The 21,648-nt window shown below is 42.1% G+C and overlaps 1 protein-coding gene across 6 annotated transcripts in view; it reads right to left on the reverse strand.

Annotated features, from left to right (window-relative positions):
- The window catches only part of UBAC2 (UBA domain containing 2), a 196,510-nt gene that overhangs the window by 26,588 nt on the left and 148,274 nt on the right, over nt 1-21,648 (reverse strand). For 5 of the 6 annotated variants that reach the window (XM_040425274.1, XM_040425273.1, XM_040425272.1 and 2 more), the window contains exon 9: nt 6,328-6,432. In XM_040425274.1, coding sequence (XP_040281208.1) covers nt 6,328-6,432 — 105 coding nt within the window. Of the gene's footprint in view, nt 1-3,390; nt 3,500-6,327; nt 6,433-21,648 lie in introns of those variants that run through there. The other variant, XM_040425276.1, reaches the window with a different exon arrangement.

The following is a 21,648-nucleotide window of genomic DNA, read 5'->3' on the forward strand; positions in this document are numbered from 1 at the left end:
TTTTTTGGCCGGAGAAAATACCGCAGCATGCTGCGCTTTTTGCTCCGGTCAAAAATCCTGAACACTTGCCGCAAGGCCGGATCCGGAATTAATGCCCATTGAAAGGCATTAATCTGGATCCGGGATTAAGCTAAACGTCGTTTCGGCGCATTACCGGATCCGACGTTTAGCTTTTTCTGAATGGTTACCATGGCTCCCAGGACGCTAAAGTCCTGTTTGCCATGGTAAAGTGTAGTGGGGAGCAGTATACTTACCGTCCGTGCGGCTCCCGGGGCGCTTGAGAGTGACGTCAGGGCGCCCCACGCGCATGGATGACGTCATCGCATGGATCACGTCATCCATGCGCATGGGGCGCCCTGACGTCATTCTGGAGCCGCACGGACGGTAAGTATACTGCTCCCCCGCTCCCCACTACTACTATGGCAACCAGGACTTTAATTGCGTCCTGGCTGCCATAGTAACACTGAACGCATTTTGAAGACGGATCCGTCTTCAAATGCTTTCAGTTCACTTGCGGTGTTACGGATCCGGCGGGCACCTCCGGCAAATGGAGTACACGACGGATCCGGACAACGCAGGTGTGAAAGAGGCCTAAGTCGGATCTTTAGATTCTTTTAACCTGAGACTCATTCGATTCTTTCTAGACTCCCTCCTGTACTTGTGTCAGTGACCCAGAGCTGCTAGTGCTTGCCTTGCCTCAGCTCTGATTGGTTGGTGGGCGGGGAGGGGAGGAGCTGGCAGAAGCAGCTTCCATTCTAGGATCAGATTACACTCCTCCCGAGCCCCTCCCCTCCCTGCTGCCAGCGTCTCTGCTATTGTGTGCTCTGATGGAGCTGTTTCAAACGGTTCTGCCTCCGGACAAAACGGCAGCTCACACCCATCGCCCGGGCACCTTTGAAAACGGGCTGACAAATACCCAAGCGCCAGGACTAAATTCCTGGTCGCCATGGCGACCTGGCGCCTGGGATTTGTCGAGCCCTGGGCTACATGCACACGACCGTATGGCATCCGTTTTTTTCGCGGATCCATTGTAATAAAGCCTATCCTTGTCCGCAAACTAAAAAAAAATAGGACATGCACTATTATTTTTGCAGAGCAACGGAACGGACATACTGATGCGGACAGCACACGCGTTTTTTGTGGACCCATTGAAATGAATGGGTCCGCATCCTATACGCCAAAAAAACGGATCGGACACGGAAACAAAATACGGCCGTGTGCATGAGGCCTAAGTGTATCCCTATATTGCTAGCCACGATCCATTACGTCAATGCTATATTGATGCAGGTATAAGAAATCGGCTGCGAAGAAGATTTATCTGTACCTGTGAAGTATTATTTGTGGAACAAAAAAGTCCAGCTACTTCTATACTTTTGCTGTTGTATCAGTGCTGATAAGACCATCTACGTGCATCTGTGAAGTATTATGTGTGGAACAGCAAAGCCCAGCAGTATTCATCTGTGACGTGAAATATGTGGAAAAATAAGGCCCCGTTCACACGGTGCAATGCGTGATGCAAACGCCCGCACGGAATCCGGACCCATTCATTTCAATGCGGCTGTGTACATGTGCGTTGGTTTTTACGCATCACTTGTGCTTTGCTTAAAAATCGCAGGATGTTCTATATTCTGCGATTTTCACGCAACGCTGGCCCCATAGAAGTGAATGGAGCTGCGTTAAAAACGCATTGCATTCGCGGATGCAATGCATTTTTCACGGATGGTTGCTAAGAGATGTTGTTTGTAAACATTCTGTTTGTTTACCACGCGCGTGAAAAGCGCATTACATCGCATTGCACCCGTGCAATAAAAACTGAACGCGATCACAGACAAAACTGAATGGACTTGCTTGCGAAATCGCGTAGTTTTCACTGAACGCATCCGCAACGCATCTGGACCTAATCCAGACACACTCGTCTGCAAGGGGCCTAAAGCTCAGACACATCTCCACTTCTGCTGTTTACATCAGTGCTAATCAGGCATTGCAATCCACAGCAAGAACACCCTGACTTCAAGTAATTAGCGCTGGACTACTAGATGCCACACGATAGTATTGAGCACTCTCAAGATTTTCAATATTGCAGGTGGAGTGAACTTTGTTGTGTCTCAATTACAATATACAGCAACTGCACTGCAGGTGCAATCTCCCTCACAGTGCAATTATATACTGTATGAAGTATAAATGAACCATACTATTATACAATACCACGTAAAGTGGCATGCAAAAGTTTGCTTATCCCTGGTTAAAATTACTGTTACTGTGAACAGTTAAACAAGTTGAAGATGAAATTATTTCCAAAGGGCATAAAGTTAAATGTGACAAACATTTTTTTTTATTTCATCTTTTACATTTTCAAAAAAGGAAAAGGGCACAAAGAAAAAATTTGGGTAACCAGTATGGTTAGTAGTGATGAGCGGCATAAATTTGCAAATTCGTGATATCCTGTCATTGTTTACTTGATTGCAAAAATCGGCAATGTAATATATTCGCGATAAAGTCGCGATTAGAATATTCAACACTATTCGCGAATACGAATATATAGCACTATATTCTAAATATTTGCGAATTCTTAAAGTGCCGATATTCGCAATTAAAATTTGCAAATTGAATATTCGCGCTCAACACTAATGGTTAGTACCTAGTAGCACCCCCTTTGGCAAGTATAGATATTCTTTTGCAAACTACTGACTCTGAATTTTCTGGTGAGGATACAAGAGGTTTTTCTTCTGATGACTCTTCCGAGAAGGGCATATTTGTGCAGGTGTTGATGAACAGTAGAACAATTTACCACAACTCCAGAGTCTGCTAAATCTTTCTGAAGGTCTTTTGCAGTGAAGTGGAGGTTATAATTTTCCTTTCTAGCAACCTGAAAACGCTTTGCTATCTTTTTGTAGCCTTCTCCAGCTTTGTTGGCCTCAATCATTTTAATTTTCAGAGTGTTAGTGATTGTGAACAAGCCTTAAAGGGGTTGTCCGGGCTTTTTCTATTGATGACCTTTCCTCAGGAAAGATCATCATTATCAGATCGGCTTGGGTCCGACACCCAGCAACCCCGCCGATCAGCTGTTTGAGGAGCGTGCAGTGTGCTCGTGCCATCTCCCTCTTCTCTTCCTGTCCGCTGCTGCTGTCCCAAAGACATACAGCAGAGAGCAGGAAGGGAGACTCTACGTGCGCACTGCTCATACAGCTGATTAGCGGGGGTCAAGCCTATGCAAGAGTGCCGGCATGTGATAAAACATGAGTAACTTGTACTGATTTTACATTTATCCATATAAGGATGTCTCTGAGCTTGGTCTGAGTGAGGATTTACAAGTATCTCGTATATATCTATGAAATCAACCCTCTAGTTGAAGCCGGTATTGCAGGTATTGACAACAGTTAGTTATTTGGTGATTTGAATGCAAAGCTTCAAATAGAGCAATCTCTAAAGTCCACCACCTCTGCTAATCTGATTGATCTCTTTTCAAACCAGTGTCTTGGCAATGCACTTCCAAGACCATCTGGGAACAAAGGGTTAAACAAAAAGGAGGTCATAGATGAATGTTCAGAGGACAGCGGAAACTTCTTAGAACAAGGTATCCATATAGTATATATTTTATCTTATGCCTATGAATTGCAGTTATGATTGTTTCATTTAGATTTTAATTAATAGTTTATCTAAATTATCTTTTATATTATTAGTTATCTAACTCCTTGAGCCTAGAGCACCAGCCATAATTATTTGTTCCTAATCATTGCTGTCCTCTTAAAGGGAGAGTAATAGTGAATCAGTAAAAACAACAATCAATTTAACACAATGCAAGACTAAAATGGGTGTGTGAACAATGCCCAAGGATAGCTCATCATTGTTTAAGTCTATGAGAAACACTTTAACCCCTTCTACCCCAGAGGTTTTTTAGTTTTTGCATTTTCCTTTTGCTCTCCCTGCCTTCCCAGAGCCATAACTTTTTTTATCTCTCCGTTCGCATAGACGTATGAAGGCTTGTTTTTGCGGGACAAGTTGTACTTTCCAATGCCACCATTTAGTATAACATATGATGTACTGGGAAGCAGGAAAAAAATTCCAAATGGGGTGACATTGGGGGAAAAAAAAGCAATTTTATTTTTTTATTTACGTTTGATGTGTTATAAAACTGACCAGTTAGATTCATTCTACAGGTCAGTACGAATCCGGCGATACCTTATATGTACAGTTTTTCCTCCATTTTGACAAAGATAAAATAAAAATAAAAAACAGTTTTATTTTTTCATCACCATATTCTGCCCCCTATAGTTTTTTTTGTAATTATGTGAACAGAGCTGTGTGAGGGATTTTTTGCAGGGCGATCTGTACTTTTCATTGATACTATTATGGGGTGTTTACGACTTTTTAATCACTTTTCATTCCCTGTTTTGTAAACTACGGGGAAAGGGGGATGAGCAAAAAACTGCTCTAACATAGTGAAGTAAGCAAATTCAGACAAGTCCCCAGAGGTACAGTAGTCAGACCTCCACCCTGGTACAGAATTTCTACAGCATACAAAAAAAAAGGAAGATATAAGACTTTTTCCTTTTGAAAGGGTCTCTCTGCCTCTCTGCTGGCAATAAAATATGCAGAGGGTACAATAATCATATACAGTGGGGGAAATAATTATTTGACCCCTCACTGATTTTGTAAGTTTGTCCAATGACAAAGAAATGAAAAGTCTCAGAACAGTATCATTTCAATGGTAGGTTTATTGTAACAGTGGCAGATAGCACATCAAAAGGAAAATCGAAAAAATAACTTTAAATAAAAGATAGCAACTGATTTGCATTTCATTGAGTGAAATAAGTATTTGAACCCCTACCAACCATTAAGAGTTCTGGCTCCCACAGAGTGGTTAGACACTTCTACTCAATTAGTCACCCTCATTAAGGACACCTGTCTTAACTAGTCACCTGTATAAAAGACACCTGTCCACAGAATCAATCAATCAATCAAGCAGACTCCAAACTCTCCAACATGGGAAAGACCAAAGAGCTGTCCAAGGATGTCAGAGACAAAATTGTAGACCTGCACAAGGCTGGAATGGGCTACAAAACCATTAGCAAGAAGCTGGGAGAGAAGGTGACAACTGTTGGTGCGATTGTTCGAAAATGGAAGGAGCACAAAATGACCATCAATCGACCTCGCTCTGGGGCTCCACGCAAGATCTCACCTCGTGGGGTGTCAATGGTTCTGAGAAAGGTGAAAAAGCATCCTAGAACTACACGGGAGGAGTTAGTTAATGACCTCAAATTAGCAGGGACCACAGTCACCAAGAAAACCATTGGAAACACATTACACCGCAATGGATTAAAATCCTGCAGGGCTCGCAAGGTCCCCCTGCTCAGGAAGGCACATGTGCAGGCCCGTCTGAAGTTTGCCAATGAACACCTGAATGATTCAGAGAGTGACTGGGAGAAGGTGCTGTGGTCTGATGAGACCAAAATAGAGCTCTTTGGCATTAACTCAACTCGCTGTGTTTGGAGGAAGAAAAATGCTGCCTATGACCCCCAAAACACCGTCCCCACCGTCAAGCATGGGGGTGGAAACATTTTGCTTTGGGGGTGTTTTTCTGCTAAGGGCACAGGACAACTTATTCGCATAAACGGGAAAATGGACGGAGCCATGTATCGTGAAATCCTGAGCGACAACCTCCTTCCCTCTGCCAGGAAACTGAAAATGGGTCGTGGATGGGTGTTCCAGCACGACAATGACCCAAAACATACAGCAAAGGCAACAAAGGAGTGGCTCAAGAAGAAGCACATTAAGGTCATGGAGTGGCCTAGTCAGTCTCCGGACCTTAATCCAATCGAAAACCTATGGAGGGAGCTCAAGCTCAGAGTTGCACAGAGACAGCCTCGAAACCTTAGGGATTTAGAGATGATCTGCAAAGAGGAGTGGACCAACATTCCTCCTAAAATGTGCGCAAACTTGGTCATCAATTACAAGAAACGTTTGACCTCTGTGCTCGCAAACAAGGGTTTTTCCACCAAGTATTAAGTCTTTTTTTGTTAGAGGGTTCAAATACTTATTTCACTCAATGAAATGCAAATCAGTTGCTATCTTTTATTTAAAGTTATTTTTTCGATTTTCCTTTTGATGTGCTATCTGCCACTGTTACAATAAACCTACCATTGAAATGATACTGTTCTGAGACTTTTCATTTCTTTGTCATTGGACAAACTTACAAAATCAGTGAGGGGTCAAATAATTATTTCCCCCACTGTATGTGTCATATTGTAAATCCTTACAATTAAAAATGCTAAGGAATTCCAGAGCGATAGTTAATATCACGCTTCCTCCTATTATTAAATACCTTACCTGCTCTTCAGGTGCTGGTGGAGGTGGAGCTTGTGGTTCCGCATGATTGACAACCCGTCGTTGCCGCAGTGGTTGAAAGAAGCGATTCCAGCCAAACAGTCCACCCTGTAGACAAGAAGCAACATTTAAGGTTCGGTATATATGCAACACAGTATGTCAATATTAAGCAGCAGAAATACCATGAGATTTATTTTGTACACTATGACATGCATCACCTTCAATCAAAAAAATATATAAAAATCTGGGATTAACTAGTCCTAGCCTAAATTAATAGTTCAGATCTGTCAATGACACCAGTGTAAACATGGACTAGACAGAAGCAATAGCTACCCTGAGACCTTACTCATAGGCAAATTATCTTGATCATGGTCTCGCTCATAGATTGTAAGCTCTTGCGAGCAGGGCCATGACTCCTAGTGTTTCAGTTGTATATTAGCCAGTTACTTTTGTTTTGTACGTGAACCCAATAAATTTGTAAAGCGCTGCAGAATATGGTGGCGCTATATAAATAAATATTATTATTTAAAGGGTCAATGAGTTTTTAAAACACTTTTACAGACATATTAATAGTTTTGAATAGTGGGAGCCCGAGTGCTGAGATCCGCAATGATCCCTAGACCGAGACGAGGAAAGCGATTGCATAGAGTGCTCTCTCTTCACTGGAGAGGATGGAATCGAGATAAGCCCATAGACTTTCTATAGAGTCCATCTTCTGCAGCGAAGAGAGAGAACACGACATAAGAGTGCCTCTCTCTTCTCGCTCTAGCACTCAGACCCCCACTGATCAAAACTTTTCATACTTCAAAAGGCCAATCATTGCATTTGCTTCTCATGGTCCGGGAAAACAACCATATTACACATGGTTAGATATACCACTGTTACTAAAGCAGAAGTGAGAGAGCCACGTTTAATGGGGCTGCCCCATTACTTTTGGCATTTAGGACTTCTTGGAAAAGGCCTTCAAGATTACCCACAGGGTTTTCTCTGCGCAGTTACTACAGAATCTATCCGTCCTGCACCATAAGATCTTTACATCTAAATGTAACCTAATAGATTCTACTCTTTTCATGCAAACAAAATGTTTACAGGAGTGTAGCTTGTCCATAAATGCACACCATACTTTTAGGCTATAGAAGGCAGACAAAATCAAGAGCTAGTATGATTTTTATTTATTTTTTTAAAGCGACACCGTCATCATTTTTTCCCCTCACATATTACAGCCTATATGTGACTATATGTATTTTTTATTTGTAAAAAAAAACACAAGGGCATAGTTTCTGGATACAATTTTTGAAGTCATTCCCTGGCTCTAACTTACTCCTTTGACTATTTTACTCAGACCATTCACTGTGGGGACTAAATTTGAGCATAACACATTATACTGAAAATTGCAATGCTCTTCTGTGGACATTTTTTATCTAGGCCTATCAAGAAAACAAATTAGCTACCATACTGTTATCCAAATTCTACAATCTACTATTATACTAGCAAATAACACCTCTGCTTCACAGACGCAGTAAACTAAATGGAATATATTACCTACAGATGGCATGGATTACCTAAAGATGTAGCAAAAGGAATGGATTACCTACAGATGTAGCAAGCACTAAAACCAGTGGGTTAGTGTGTCATCCCGACACTGTAACTCATGACCAAGTTTATGTTTTAGAAGCTTTTCACATAGTTAAACTAAATAAACTCTATGAGCTAGTGTGATAACGCACCAGGTAATGATACATCTATATATGTGCAGTAGTTTTATCTCTGCGTGCTGACTGCTACAAAAGGACATCCACTACTTAATGTTCAATGGTATAGTACTGCCACAAAGAAAGAGCCAAAAATTCGGGGGGAAAATGGTTGGCTATGGATTTTGAGCATAAAAAAAACATACCCCTTTCCGATGGAAGCACCACCAGAGATGTCTGAAACACACTTTTGGAGCTCATGATCATTTTGGTTCCTCCCTCACTAAGAATGTTTGGGACTGGGTGGCTTATCTCCCATGCACAGCAGCCAAAAAGCACTTTGGACGAACTATGGGGGTCATTTATCAAACAGAAATACACCTAAATTAGGTGTATTTCTGGTGCAGATTGAGACGCAAAGGTCCTTTGTGCTGCAATCTGTGACTTCTCACGCCAGGTCTAAAAAAGTGGGTGTGGTGGCGAAGGGGACGGGCCAGCAGGCCCATCTTATTTACCATTTTCTATGCCTGTTTCAGTAGTAGAAAATGGTTTAAATGTATTACAGCTAGGAAGCTGTCTTACATTTAGAAGTGGCGGAGGATCTACCGAAGTTATGTAGAGGCCGATGCCTCTTCATAACCCCAGTGGATCCACCACCAGGTATAGGGGTTATTAATAAGGTCTTAATAAATGTGCCCCTATAGGTCCAAGTTAAAGGGGTTGGGCAGCAATATATATAGTTGATCTATCCTCAGGATAGGTCATCAATATCTGATCTGCGGGGTCTGACACCCAGTACCCCACCGATCAGGTGTTTGAAGAGGAGGCGGCACTCTATGCGAACCCTGCTTACTGTTCACTGCACCACGCCTCGTCTCCTCTGGCGCGGTGGCGTAGTGTAATAACAAGAACTCATTCCATTCAAGTGAAAAGAGCAAGTACTTGTCATTACACTGCACTGCTGTGTAATACACAGGAAGCAGTGCTCGTATGGAGCGCGACCACCTATTCAAACAGCTGATCGGTGGGGGTGCTGATTGCCGGCCCGCCGCCAATCAGATATTGATGATCTATCCTGAGGACTGTCATCAAAATATATGGCCTGCACAACCCCTTTAACAAAGCTTGATATGACATTCCAGAGGAGGATATCCAGCATCTGCATGACCATTACCACACCAGGGCCGTCTTTTCGAATGGGCACGCTGGGCAGTTGCCCGGGGGCCCCACTTGCCTGGGGGCCCGCCTGCCCAGTGAACCCACCAGCCAACTTCCCAACCGTCATTTAGCAGCGTTGCCGCCAGGGCCGTCTTTACCAAGGGGCAAAAGGGGCAGCTGCCCTGGGCCCAGTTGCTCCTGGGGGGGCCCAAGGCAGCTGCCTCTTGAGCCCTGCTAGCTACTGCCCCGGGTGTCAGGCTGTCGGCTACACAGGCATCATGATCGTACTGTGTTAATGATCTTAATTCTAGGACCTTAATGAGTTTTGATCTAGGACCTTAATGACATCATTACCATGTGACCAGTAACCTAGCAATTACTGGTCACATGGCTATGAAGTCATCACAGGTCCTATCAGGAGTGTTGCAGAAGTTAACTGTGGAGCTTTTCTGTGTAAAGATTACATCAGAAAAAGGTGACATGGGGTTGTTATTTTAATATACTGTAAACTACTGTATAGTGGGGTGCTGTGTACTGTGTGGGGGGCTGTATACTGTGTGGGGTGCTGTGTACTGTGTGGGGGGCTGTATATTGTGTGGTGGGCTATATATTGTGTAATGGGCTGTATATTGTGTGGTGGGCTGTATACTGTGTGTGGGGGGGGGGGGTGGCCTGTATACTGTGTGGTGGGCTGTATAGTGTGGGGGCCTGTATAGTGTGGGGGGCCTGTATAGTGTGGGGGGGGGGGGCTGTATAGTGGGGGGAGTGCTATACTGCTGTACTGTATAGTGTGGGGGGCTGTATACTGTGGGTGCGGTATAGTGTAGAGTGCTGTACTGTATAGTGTGGGGGGCTGTATCGTGTATAGTTTGGGGTGCTGTATACAGTGAGGTGCTGTATAGTGTGGGGGTCTATACTGCTCTACTATATACTGTGGGGTACTGTATAGTGTGGGGTGCTAAACTGCATACTGTGTGGTGCTGTATACTATAGGGTGCTATACTGCATACTGTGTGGTGCTGTATACTATAGGGTGCTATACTGCATACTGTGTGGTGCTGTATACTATAGGGTGCTAAACTGCATACTGTGTGGTGCTGTATACTATAGGGTGCTATACTGCATACTGTGTGGTGCTGTATACTATAGGGTGCTACACTGCATACTGTGTGGTGCTGTATACTATAGGGTGCTATACTGCATACTGTGTGGTGCTGTATACTATAGGGTGCTATACTGCATACTGTGTGGTGCTGTATACTATAGGGTGCTATACTGCATACTGTGTGGTGCTGTATACTATAGGGTGCTATACTGCATACTGTGTGGTGCTGTATACTATAGGGTGCTATACTGCATACTGTGTGGTGCTGTATACTATAGGGTGCTATACTGCATACTGTGTGGTGCTGTATACTATAGGGTGCTATACTGCATACTGTGTGGTGCTGTATACTATAGGGTGCTATACTGCATACTGTGTGGTGCTGTATACTATAGGGTGCTATACTGCATACTGTGTGGTGCTGTATACTATAGGGTGCTATACTGCATACTGTGTGGTGCTGTATACTATAGGGTGCTATACTGCATACTTGGGGGTTTACATCCACTTTAATCATACAACTAAAAAAACGAAATAAATATAGATATATATATAAATGTACACACACTCTGGTGCTGGTGGGTAATGCTGGTGTGGGTACTGCTGGTGCTGGTGGGTATTAATGTTGGAGTGGCGTGTGTACTGCCTGGGTACTCTACATTGTGACATCACAAAAAAAAAAAATGTTTGGGTTTACATCCACTTTAAGTTATTAGTGCCCCTCAAGTTTTGACTGTAATATCTTATGTGTCCCCCTTATATAGCAATCTTAGAGTTGCCACTCGTTCGAGGAAGTGTAAAAAAGGTGAGGAAAAATAAAGTTTATTACGTGTTGGTGAAAATAACCTTTAGTGCAGAAATGAAACGTAATGTTTTGAGTGGAGCACAGAAGAGGAAAAAGGCTGCAGAGGAGAAAGAGAAAATGTGCAAACTTCCAAAACTAACATCTTGGCTCAATCCAGGTGCAACGTCAGCCAGTAGTTCTGCTCCTCCAGATGTAGCATCCACATCTACATGCACTCCAATTCCAGCAGAAATACCAATGGTATCATTACCTGATCCTACTGCTGGGGAAAATCCACAAGAGGAAATGCCCAATAAATATCGCCTTATTGATAATTTGCATTTTTATTCTAGTGCGTGATTGTGTAGACAGGGCCCCAGTGCACTGTATTGCCCGGGGGCCTATAATGCTCTTAAGATGGCACTGTACCACACCCGGGTGGCTGTCAGTATCGCTGCAAGGAGAGATGCCACCCAGTATTAATGTGACCCTGCCTCAACATATACCATGCTGTACAATCCAAAATAAAAAGTGCACCACCTTGGCTGTGTGATCATTGACCAAGCACCATTAGCAGTTTATACTTGATCAATCTGAGCTCAATCGTACTAAGTTTTCCAGGTTTTCTTTTTTAATTTTCTCCTAGTTTATTATACTGAACTAACCCTACTAGGCACTGCGCCTAAATTAAAGTGATTTTGCTGCTGACAGAATGACTTTAAACCACACTAATACTTTGAAAGATGCAGTATGTAGTCCTTATCTTCAAAAAAACTTCAATGCTCCATAAAAGGTGGTGCATTCAGTAAAAAGATCCACTTATCAAGATAACTTCATATACAAACTGTCATACCACAAACAGTATAGTATCTCGTGTAATGTATAAACACAAGCTAGTTTCTGATAGTATCTTGAAAGCTTGAAGTGAAAATATTATCATAAATGTGAAAAAAAAAGGTCTAAATGTACAGTAGTTCACTATAAAATAAAACCTGTCCCCTCACTTTGCTGGAAGAAAACGTAGCATAAATACAGATATGCTGTTCCAAAAACCATGTGCTTTTTTTTTCGGTGCACCAGAAAGGCGGCACAGCCGTGACGTGTGGCAGCAACCTATAACACTGTTCTTTATTATCCCTATTGTCATCTGCTGATTTCTGCTGGTTAGTCCCTGCATTGATTATTGAACTCCAACACTAAGTGGTTGGTTGAGCTGGTGCACTAATTATTTTTCAAGAACCGTTTGAATTACAGGGGTATTCCAGTAGGTACAAGGATAGGGGGATAACTATCAGTTCGGTGGTGGTCCTACTGCTGGGACGTCCACCGATCACGAGAAAATGGGCTCTGTACCCCCCTGCAGCCTCCGTGAAAAGAATGGAGCGGCTGGTCACACATGCCTGGTAAACGCCTGTGTCATGGCTTTAATAAAATGGCCTAATTAGGTTAGCAGTGAGTAGATCTGGAAAAAGACCCCCAAATGTGTTAATGAGTTCAGGAGATCAAAGAAAAGGCTTCACATGAGCCATCGGCTGATGAGACTAAGAAATTATATTCTACAAACAGAATGATTTTTAAACCCCTGTATCTCAAAAATGGCTTTTTTATTGAAATAATTTTTATTTAGAAAACGATAAAACAAATACATAATTAATCAATAACATCATTAATTCTTATCCCCTTTTTTTCCCTCCCAATTCCCAACTCACTCGACCCTACCCTCCCTCCCTAGCGATGCGTCTCTAATCCCTCCATAAAAAGGAAAAAAATTAAATAGAAAGAAAATATAAAATAAAGAGAGGGGGGGAAATCACAAAAAAAAAGCCTACCACTTCCAACCTCTCCATATCCTAGACCATTTTTCTTCAGAGTTTCTTTGGTTATATAAAACATTCTCATATCTCTTAATCTTGTTTACCAGATGTAGCCACTCGTTGAACTTTGGAGTGTTTTGAGAGATCCAGAGTAATTAAGTCTGGCTAAGAACATAATTTTAACCAAAAGAATCTTTTGATACTTGTGGCAGTTTACCTTAGATAGGTCACTCAATATCGAGCACTGCGGTGTAATCGGGATTACTATCCTAAGATTCTGAGGGATAAAATTATGAATTGAAACCCAATAGAGTGTTAGATCTGGACACAACCAAAAGATATGCAAAAAATCCGCCCACTGTGAATCACACCAAGGGCAATTCGAGGATTCTCGTAAACCACATTTATTGAGCCATATTGGCGTGATATACACTTTAATATTAAACTGTATCAATATAGGGTTGAAATTGTGTGATGCTAATTTTAAATTACTAAATATATTTCCCCAGTCCTGTGACGTAACCATTGGGCAGTCAGTTTCCCCAGGCCCTCTGACCCGGAGAAACCGTCTTAGAAAAGAGTGCCTTATTTAATCATTTATATAGTTGGGAGATCTTGCTCTTATGGCCTGAACTTCCCAACACAGCATTCAAAGGTGAAGATGTGTCTACCTATATCAACAGTGAAACTTCTTTTACATTAAAGAGAGCTGAATGTATGTGACAATACCTAAACCAACTTAAATTACCTAAATTACCCATTTGTGCTAAACTAGCGAAAGGCAATGCCTCTCCATTCTTCACTACCTGTGAAAGATACAAAATATAGCTTTTTTTGCCAGAACCTATCCCAAAGTAATTTATCAAGCTCCTGTAAATAAAAATTATGCCAAAGAGGAGTGTACAGAAAAGATCCCTTTATCCCCATCCATCTTCTAATGGTGGTCCAAGATCTAAAGAATAACTTCCCGGTCACTCTATACTTTTGTTCAACATTAATCGCCCAGATTCGAATAGTCTAAATATATTATCAAATGGGGATCGTTTCACCAAAGTCTTACACAGAGCACTATTTTCCCAGGGACAATATAACCAGAGCTGCCCGGCTATAAAATAACCTTTGAAGTAGGGAAGATTCAGCCCTCCCTGCTCCAACGGCTTATAAAAATGGTCAAATTTTAGCCTCACTCGCTTTCTTCCCCAAAGTAGACCGTTAATCATCCTCTAAATGAGATTGAAAAACGTATCCTCGATCCACATTGTGGCGTTCCTGAGGATATAGAGAAGTTGGGGAAAAATCACCATCTTAATTAAGGATATTCTGTCGGCTCTAGTTAGGGGTAAACAAAGCCATATAGTAATTTTTGATTGCTGAACATTTTTAATAGAGACCAACTGAAAAAAATGTAAAGAGTATAATGCAATCATAAAAAATTACCCTGAAATTGTCCATAGCCTTTGAATTCAGAATGGATTCTTAGCTTTTGGTTAAAAGGATGAAAGCTTCCCAGAGTTTATTTCCTACCACTCATTTACCAGCAAACTGTTGAAAATAAGGCCATGAAAAGTGTTAAGACCGTTAACAATATTTGGTTCTAAACCCTTTTAAGAAGGCTGAAGCGTTGACTCAAGAGTAAAACATGGAGAATGGAGACCTACACCAGCATACAGAGGCGATTTCACTTAGCAAAGGAAAAAACCAAGGCAAATAGACATTTGTGTAGGTCGTGCAATATTCTCAGTGGCTCAGAGATTGATGTAAATATCACTGAAAATGTTTCTTTAAATGTGCTGTTCCAGGGCAAAAGAGAGATATTTTGTAGATATGATTTCTGAAATAAATGCATTTTCCAATAAACTGGAGCGTTGGGAGAATAATTTGAGGTAGTGAAAGCAAAATGTGAAAGCATGAATAGAATAAGGTGCACAACCAGCCCACAAAGTGGGGAGACATCTGAACATCATCTTGATTCTGAGCAAATTCTAAAAGCGCTTCTCTATAATATTGAGCTAGTTTGTCAGTGTGTTTTCCTTTTTTAAATGTTAGTGTTGATGAGCTGTACAGTAAGTGCAAATATTAGAGTAAGTGCAATAGTTTAGGAATTCCACGAAGATAGCCTTTATGTAGAACTAATTTGCTGATGGGACAACTTGGCCCCTGGAAAGTTCTGGTGATCCAAATAATATCTGGCCTGTGGTTCCTCAAAAAAATAGCAATACAAAACAAAGTCCAACTCGCCTATCAAAGAGGTATAGAGGTGCCCAGCAGCAACCTGTACATAAGGCTAGGGCTACACAGCAACTTTGACTGCGCCACACCTTGCGCAACCAGTTATGGTGGAGTAAGCATTGAGACCTACAAGTTGCCTTGACCGAAACTCAAGTCACAAGGAATCACACCCTGCTGGAGCGCGGTAACTAGTGGGTCCAAATGCATTTCCTTTCATTACTTGAAATGCAGGGTGTCCTACAGCGCGATCTTGAATCACTCAATGTCTGCGACAGAAAAGTTGCAGTGTAGTTTCAGTCTAATACAAAACACAGTGATTCCAGCATCCAAATTGGGATGAAAAAACCCTTTCAGCTCCCTATGCCAGTTTTCAGGAAGAAAAAATTGTTTGACAAAATATTGTCACCCTTGTATGCCACCCTCGCTACTTTCCAAAAACGAAGGGGCAGCAGGCCAGGGACATTTATTTTAATTTAGGCAAGTTTTCTGTAGTACATGAAGAATGGGCAGCCAAATTGTCATTATTTCTTCTCCTTAGCACAATTTGACAAAAATGGGAAAAATTACATTTGGAAAATTTAAAATAATAATCCATTTAGTTTTATAAAAGTTTAAATTCACCATCAGATTTTCATCAGATCTACACCACTGCAAGGTTGCTTACCCCTGCCCTAAAGCAAGGTATCAATCAACATGCAATGGGAGTAAAGCAGCAGTACCCAGACTACTATTTTGTGCCACTTCTGCTTTGAAGTGAGACTGAAGACGAGAACAGCTAGAAAGGACACAAGGCCGGACAACATGAGAATAAAGAAATGGAAGTGTACAGGAAGTAAGAGTGGAAGAAAACTCAAAACCCATATAGTAGACACTGTGTGTGCTAATATGTGTTTCCTGTCAAACTCGTTTACTAAGTGTTAAAGGGTACTTTCACACTTTCCGGCACTGGGTTCCGTCAAAAGGGCTCAATGCCGGAAAAGAACTGATCAGGTATATCCCCATGCATTCTGAATGGAGAGTAATCCGTTCAGGATGCATCAGGATGTCTTCAGTTCAGTCTTTTTGACTGTTCAGGACGGAGATAATACCGCAGCATGCTACGGTTGTATCTCCGGCCAATAATCCGGAACACTTGCCTGAATGCCGAATCCGGCATTTTTTTCCATAGGAATGTATTAGTGCTGGATCCAGCATTCAAAATACCGGAATGCCGGATCCATCCTTCCAATCTGCGCATGCGCAGACCGAAAAAAAATTGCAAAAAATAAATGCCGGATCCGTTTTTACGGATGACACCGGAAAGACAGATCCGGCATTTCAATGCATTTGTAAGACAGATCAGGACCCTGATCAGTCTTACAAATGCCATCAGTTGGCATACATTTTGACGGATCCGGCAGGCAGTTACGGCGACGGAACTGCTTGCCGGATCACACTGCCGCAAGTGTGAAAGTAGCCTAACTAACTGAATATATAAAAAAAATTCACATATCAAAGGTGTACTCCGCGCTTTCTTGTGACCATTATAATCAACTTCCATACTTAAGTTGTTGTTTAATTTCTTACTTTCTTCAATATAAAGGGGATCCCATTGACTTTTATGGTAGCAGAGCTTAAAGAGGACCTTTAATCTCTCCTTATCAGTTTGTTTTAGTAACTCCCCATGAAATAACAATTCTGGAGCATCTATGTTAATGACTCTATGTTGTGCCACTAGTTTATTATTACAGCTAGAAGTTATGAATTAATTGTTAGCAGTTTGCATTGAAGGTCCAGATGTGTGTAATCAGTTGAGGGGGGTCCCTGCACAATCTGCCACAGGCAGCACTGACTGGATGTCAGACTGTGCAAGGGCACACCCCTGACTTGCTAGCAATTAATCAATAACTTCTAGCAGGAATAATAAAGGAATGGTGAAACATAGAGCCATAACTATAGATGCTGCAGAATTGTTATTACATGGGGAATGCAAGTAGTTACTAAAACAGACAGGTCAGGAGAGGTGACAGGTCCTCTTTAAGGCTGGGTTCACACCTGAGCGTATTCGATAAGCGCTGTTTACAGGCGTTTTTATCAGGCGTTTTTGAGGCGTATTTTGGGGCGTTTTTGTATTTTGGAAATGCGTGTCGTACGCGCGTTCTTGCTATTGACCACAGAGGCGTACAATGAAAAACAGAGGTGTTACGCGCGACAATACGCCCCAAAGAAGCTCCTGTACTTCTTGGGGCGTAGGGCGTTTTACAGCGCGTTCGTACGCGCTGTAAAACGCTCAGGGGAGGACCATGCTCATAGGGAAACATTGGTTTTTGCCTGTTGAGCGTTTTACAGCGCGTAGGAACGCGCTGTAAAACGCTCAGGTGTGAACCTAGCCTAAGTAACCAGCTCTGTCAACTATTAGGCCTCATGCACACGGCCGGTTCCATATAGCCTAAAGTGGATGGAGCTGTGTCTTTCCTGCACCAGAGCTACTCCCAAACAACAGAATGGTGGGGTTGCAGGGTCTCAAATAAGCCATCAATATAAAACTTTCTATGTACCACCAAGAAATTAATTTAAAGAATTCTAATTTTTGGTCAGTTCGAAGAGTATAAGTGCTTTTTAAAGGGAATCTGCAGGGCAGCATGAAAGTATTGACAGGTTCTCTTTCATATCTGTTCTTGAATAAAAGGGTTAGTTGTAACAGGGAAGGGACACTCACTCCCTGAAAACATGTGTCTATCTGTTACGCCCTGCCCTGTGAGAGGCCTGAGAAGATCTGACAGACTTGCTGCACGTGAGTCTATCAGACAGATTGTTCTGTTTCTCTTTGTTGTGGTTTTGGGCAGGATCCCACCTCCCCACAGGTTCTGCTCATTAGCTATTTAGTGGTATTTATACCCGCCTCTCACTATAGCCCTTGCGGTTTATATTTGCTTCTGGAGTCCTCAGCTGGTGTTTGGTGGATCTCCTGCTCCCCGTCTGTCTTAAGCAAAGTCCTACTCCTTCTCATTTTGTTGTGTGTTCTGGCTAGGCCTCAGGAAGACGCTGGTTCCTGCACCTAGCGCTAGCAACCGGTCGTCTTATCTCCAGCTCCCTAGCTGAGGGTTTGTTACAGTTTCAGCTAGGCTTAGGTTCCAGCGCATGAGCAATTACACCTTAAGGATTTGCTTATGTTGTCAGCAGTCAGGGAAATAGCTCAGGTGGTGACCTTTCCCTGTTCCCTAGATTTGGGGCCTAGCCTGGTGTTTTGTTGCTTTAGTTGTATTTGGTTTGTTTCCCTTCCCTCACCTACCGTGACACTATCCAATGCAAAATACATAAGATATGTGCTGAACAGAGCCACTCATACAAAATAAATGACTGCACAAATATACTAGCGTGTACAATTTCACTGCCATGTATATACACAAGCTCTGAAGTAAAATTCTCTGTCTTGATTGTTACAATATATCCACAGATAACATCAACATATAGTGCAGTTCTGTAACTAGGTGCATAGAAGGAAGGGTGTTAGAGAAGTTGACACTTGCTACAGATAAGGAACATATTAGTCATCATAGAGACATGGCAGAACTGAGAGCATTCTCCTTTATAACAGATGTAAGGCTTAGGGCTCATGCACACAAACGTATTTTTCTTCCGTTCCTGTTCTGTTTTTTTTTTTTGCGGACCATATGCAGAGCCATTCATTTCAAAAATGGATGTCCACATGTCTGTTCCGAAAAAAAATATATAGAACATGTCCTTGAATAGTACCGTTCTATTAGGGGCCAGCTGTTCTGATGTCATCCATATATTTTTTTTGTTCCGTGATTTGTGGACCGCAAAATACATACGGTCGTGTGCATGAGCCCTTACACTGCAACTGTAGGGAATCTTTTTTTATAGGGCAGAGTTCACATTAGTGTTAATAAATCCAATAACAAACAGAAGGTAGATGTACTGACAAATAATGATGAAGATATGCTTTAGGAATGGCTGGTACAGAATGCGCAAAGAATTCTTTACATTTATTTCTTGGTATTAAAAGGGATTCTCAGAGAATTAAATATTGATGGCTTAGCTGAGATACTGTAACCCCGCCATTTAGATGTTTGGGAGTAGCGCTGGCGCAGGACAGACACAGCTCCATCCACTTTAGGTAAAGAGGACAAGGTTATCATAAAAGCTGTAGGTTTTATAACTGTTATGCACACGACCGTATCAATTTTTGCAGTCCGCAAATCTCAGATCCCCAAAACACAGATACAAGCAGCGTGCATCCTGCATTTTCCCTTCCGTAGGCCCTGTGCTAGGTTACAAATGTCTGTTCTTGTTCACAAAACGGACAAGGATAGGACATGTTCTATTTATTTTTATTTTTTTGTGGGAGCCACAGAACGGAAATACAGATGTGGACAGCACACAATGTGCTGTCTGCATCTTTTGTGGCCCCACTGAAATGAATGGGTCCACATCTGATCCACAATAAATGCAGATCGTATGCAGACCAGAACTATGCAGGTAGTATGCAGACCAGAACTACCTGTGCAGGTAGTCTTAGGCCCCTTTCACGAGGGCGAGATTTCCGCGCGGGTGCAATGCGTGAGGTGAACGCATTGCACTCGCACTGAATCCTGACCCATTCATTTCTATGGGGCTGTGCACATGAGCTGTGATTTTCACGCATCACTTGTGCATTGCGAGAAAATCGCAGCATGCTCTATATTCTGCGTTTTTCACGCAACGCAGGCCCCATAGAAGTGAATGGGGCCGCGTGAAAATCGCAAGCATCCGCAAGCAAGTGCACATGCGGTGCGATTTTCACGCACGGTTGCTAGGAGACAATCGGGCTGGGGACCCAATCAAGTGGATTAACCGCTTCACGTCTGCCCATAGGATATAAACGTCCTATGGGTGGACGTCTATTTCTGACAGCACGTTTTAGAACGTCCTGTCAGAAATAGCAGCTGCACGCTAATCGTGCAGCTGCTGATCGGGTTGCCCGCTGTCAGTGACAGCAGGGCAACCCTAAGACAAGGCAGGGACAGTGCCCAAGTGTCCCTGCCTTCACGATCGCTGCAGACACAGCGCTCACCGAGCGCTGTGTCTGCAGAGCAGGAAGCACTGTGCGCTTCCTGTTCCGGCCCGGCGGTCATGTGACCGCCGTGACCGGAGTGTGCAGGAGCTGTGTGAGGTCTCTCAGAGACCTCGATCAGCCCTGCTGTGAGGCTGTACAGCGCTGGATTGCTGCTGTACAGCCTCTCTAGGGGTGATTTGTCCTGTAACTGGGGCTACTATGTCAGCCCCAGTTACAGGAGAAATCAACTGTGAAAAAAAAAAGAAAAAGTGAAGCAAATGTCCCCCAGAGGTCTTGTATGACCTTATGGGGGACGAAAAGTGTAAAAAAAATAAAAAAAATAAAGGGTTGAAAAAATAAAATAAAGTTTCACATGTAAAAAAAAAAAGTTCCCAAGTAAGGAATAAAAAAAAAAAATTAAAAATAGAAAAAATAAAATAAAATAGACATATTAGGTATCGCCGCGTCCGTAAAAACCAGCTCTATAAAAGTATCACATGACCTAACCCCTCGAGTGAACACCGTAAAAAAAAACAAAAAAAAACTGTCAAAACAAGCAATTTTTGTCACCTTGCATCACAAAAGGTGCAACACCAAGTGATCAAAAACGCGTATGTCCCACAAAATAGTACCAATAAAACCGTCACCTCATCCCGCAAAAAATGAGCCCCTACATAAGAAAATCTCTTAAAAAATAAAAAAACTATAGCTCTTAGAACATGGAGACACTAAAACATCATTTTTTTGGTTTCAAAAATGCTATTATTGTGTTAAAGTGAAACAAATAAAAAAAAGTATACATATTAGGTATTGCCGCGTCAGTAAAAACCAGCTCTATAAAAATATCACATGACCTAACCCCTCGGGTGAACACCGTAAAAAAAAAAAAAAACTGTGTCAAAACAAGCAATTTTTGTCACCTTGCATCACAAAAGGTGCAACACCAAGTGATCAAAAATGCGTATGTCCCACAAAATAGTACCAATAAAACCGTCACCTCATCCCGCAAAAAATGAGCCCCTACATAAGAAAATCTCTCAAAAAATAAAAAAACTATAGCTCTCAGAACATGGACACATTAAAACATAATTTTTTTTGTTTCAAAAATGCTATTATTGTGTAAAACTTTAATAAATGAGAAAAAGTATACATATTAGGTATCGCCACGTCCATAACAATCTGCTCTATAAAAATGTCACTTGACTGAACCCCTCAGGTGAACGCTGTAAAAATAAATAAATAGAAACTGTGCTAAAACAACCAATTTTTTGGTCACCTTGCCCCATAAAGTGTTATAATGAATGATCAAAAAATCATATGTACCCAAAAATAGTACTAATAAAACTAGCACCTTATCCCCTAGTTTCCAAAATGGGGTCAATTCTTGGGAGTTTCTACTGTAAGGGTGCATCAGGGGGCTTCAAATGGGACATGGCATCTAAAAACCATGTGGAGTTCCTTTTCTTCTGCGCCCTGCCGTGTGCCCATACAGCAGTTTATGACCA

Source organism: Bufo bufo, chromosome 3 (genome assembly GCF_905171765.1).
Source record: "Bufo bufo chromosome 3, aBufBuf1.1, whole genome shotgun sequence".
Taxonomy (NCBI): Eukaryota; Metazoa; Chordata; class Amphibia; order Anura; family Bufonidae; genus Bufo; species Bufo bufo.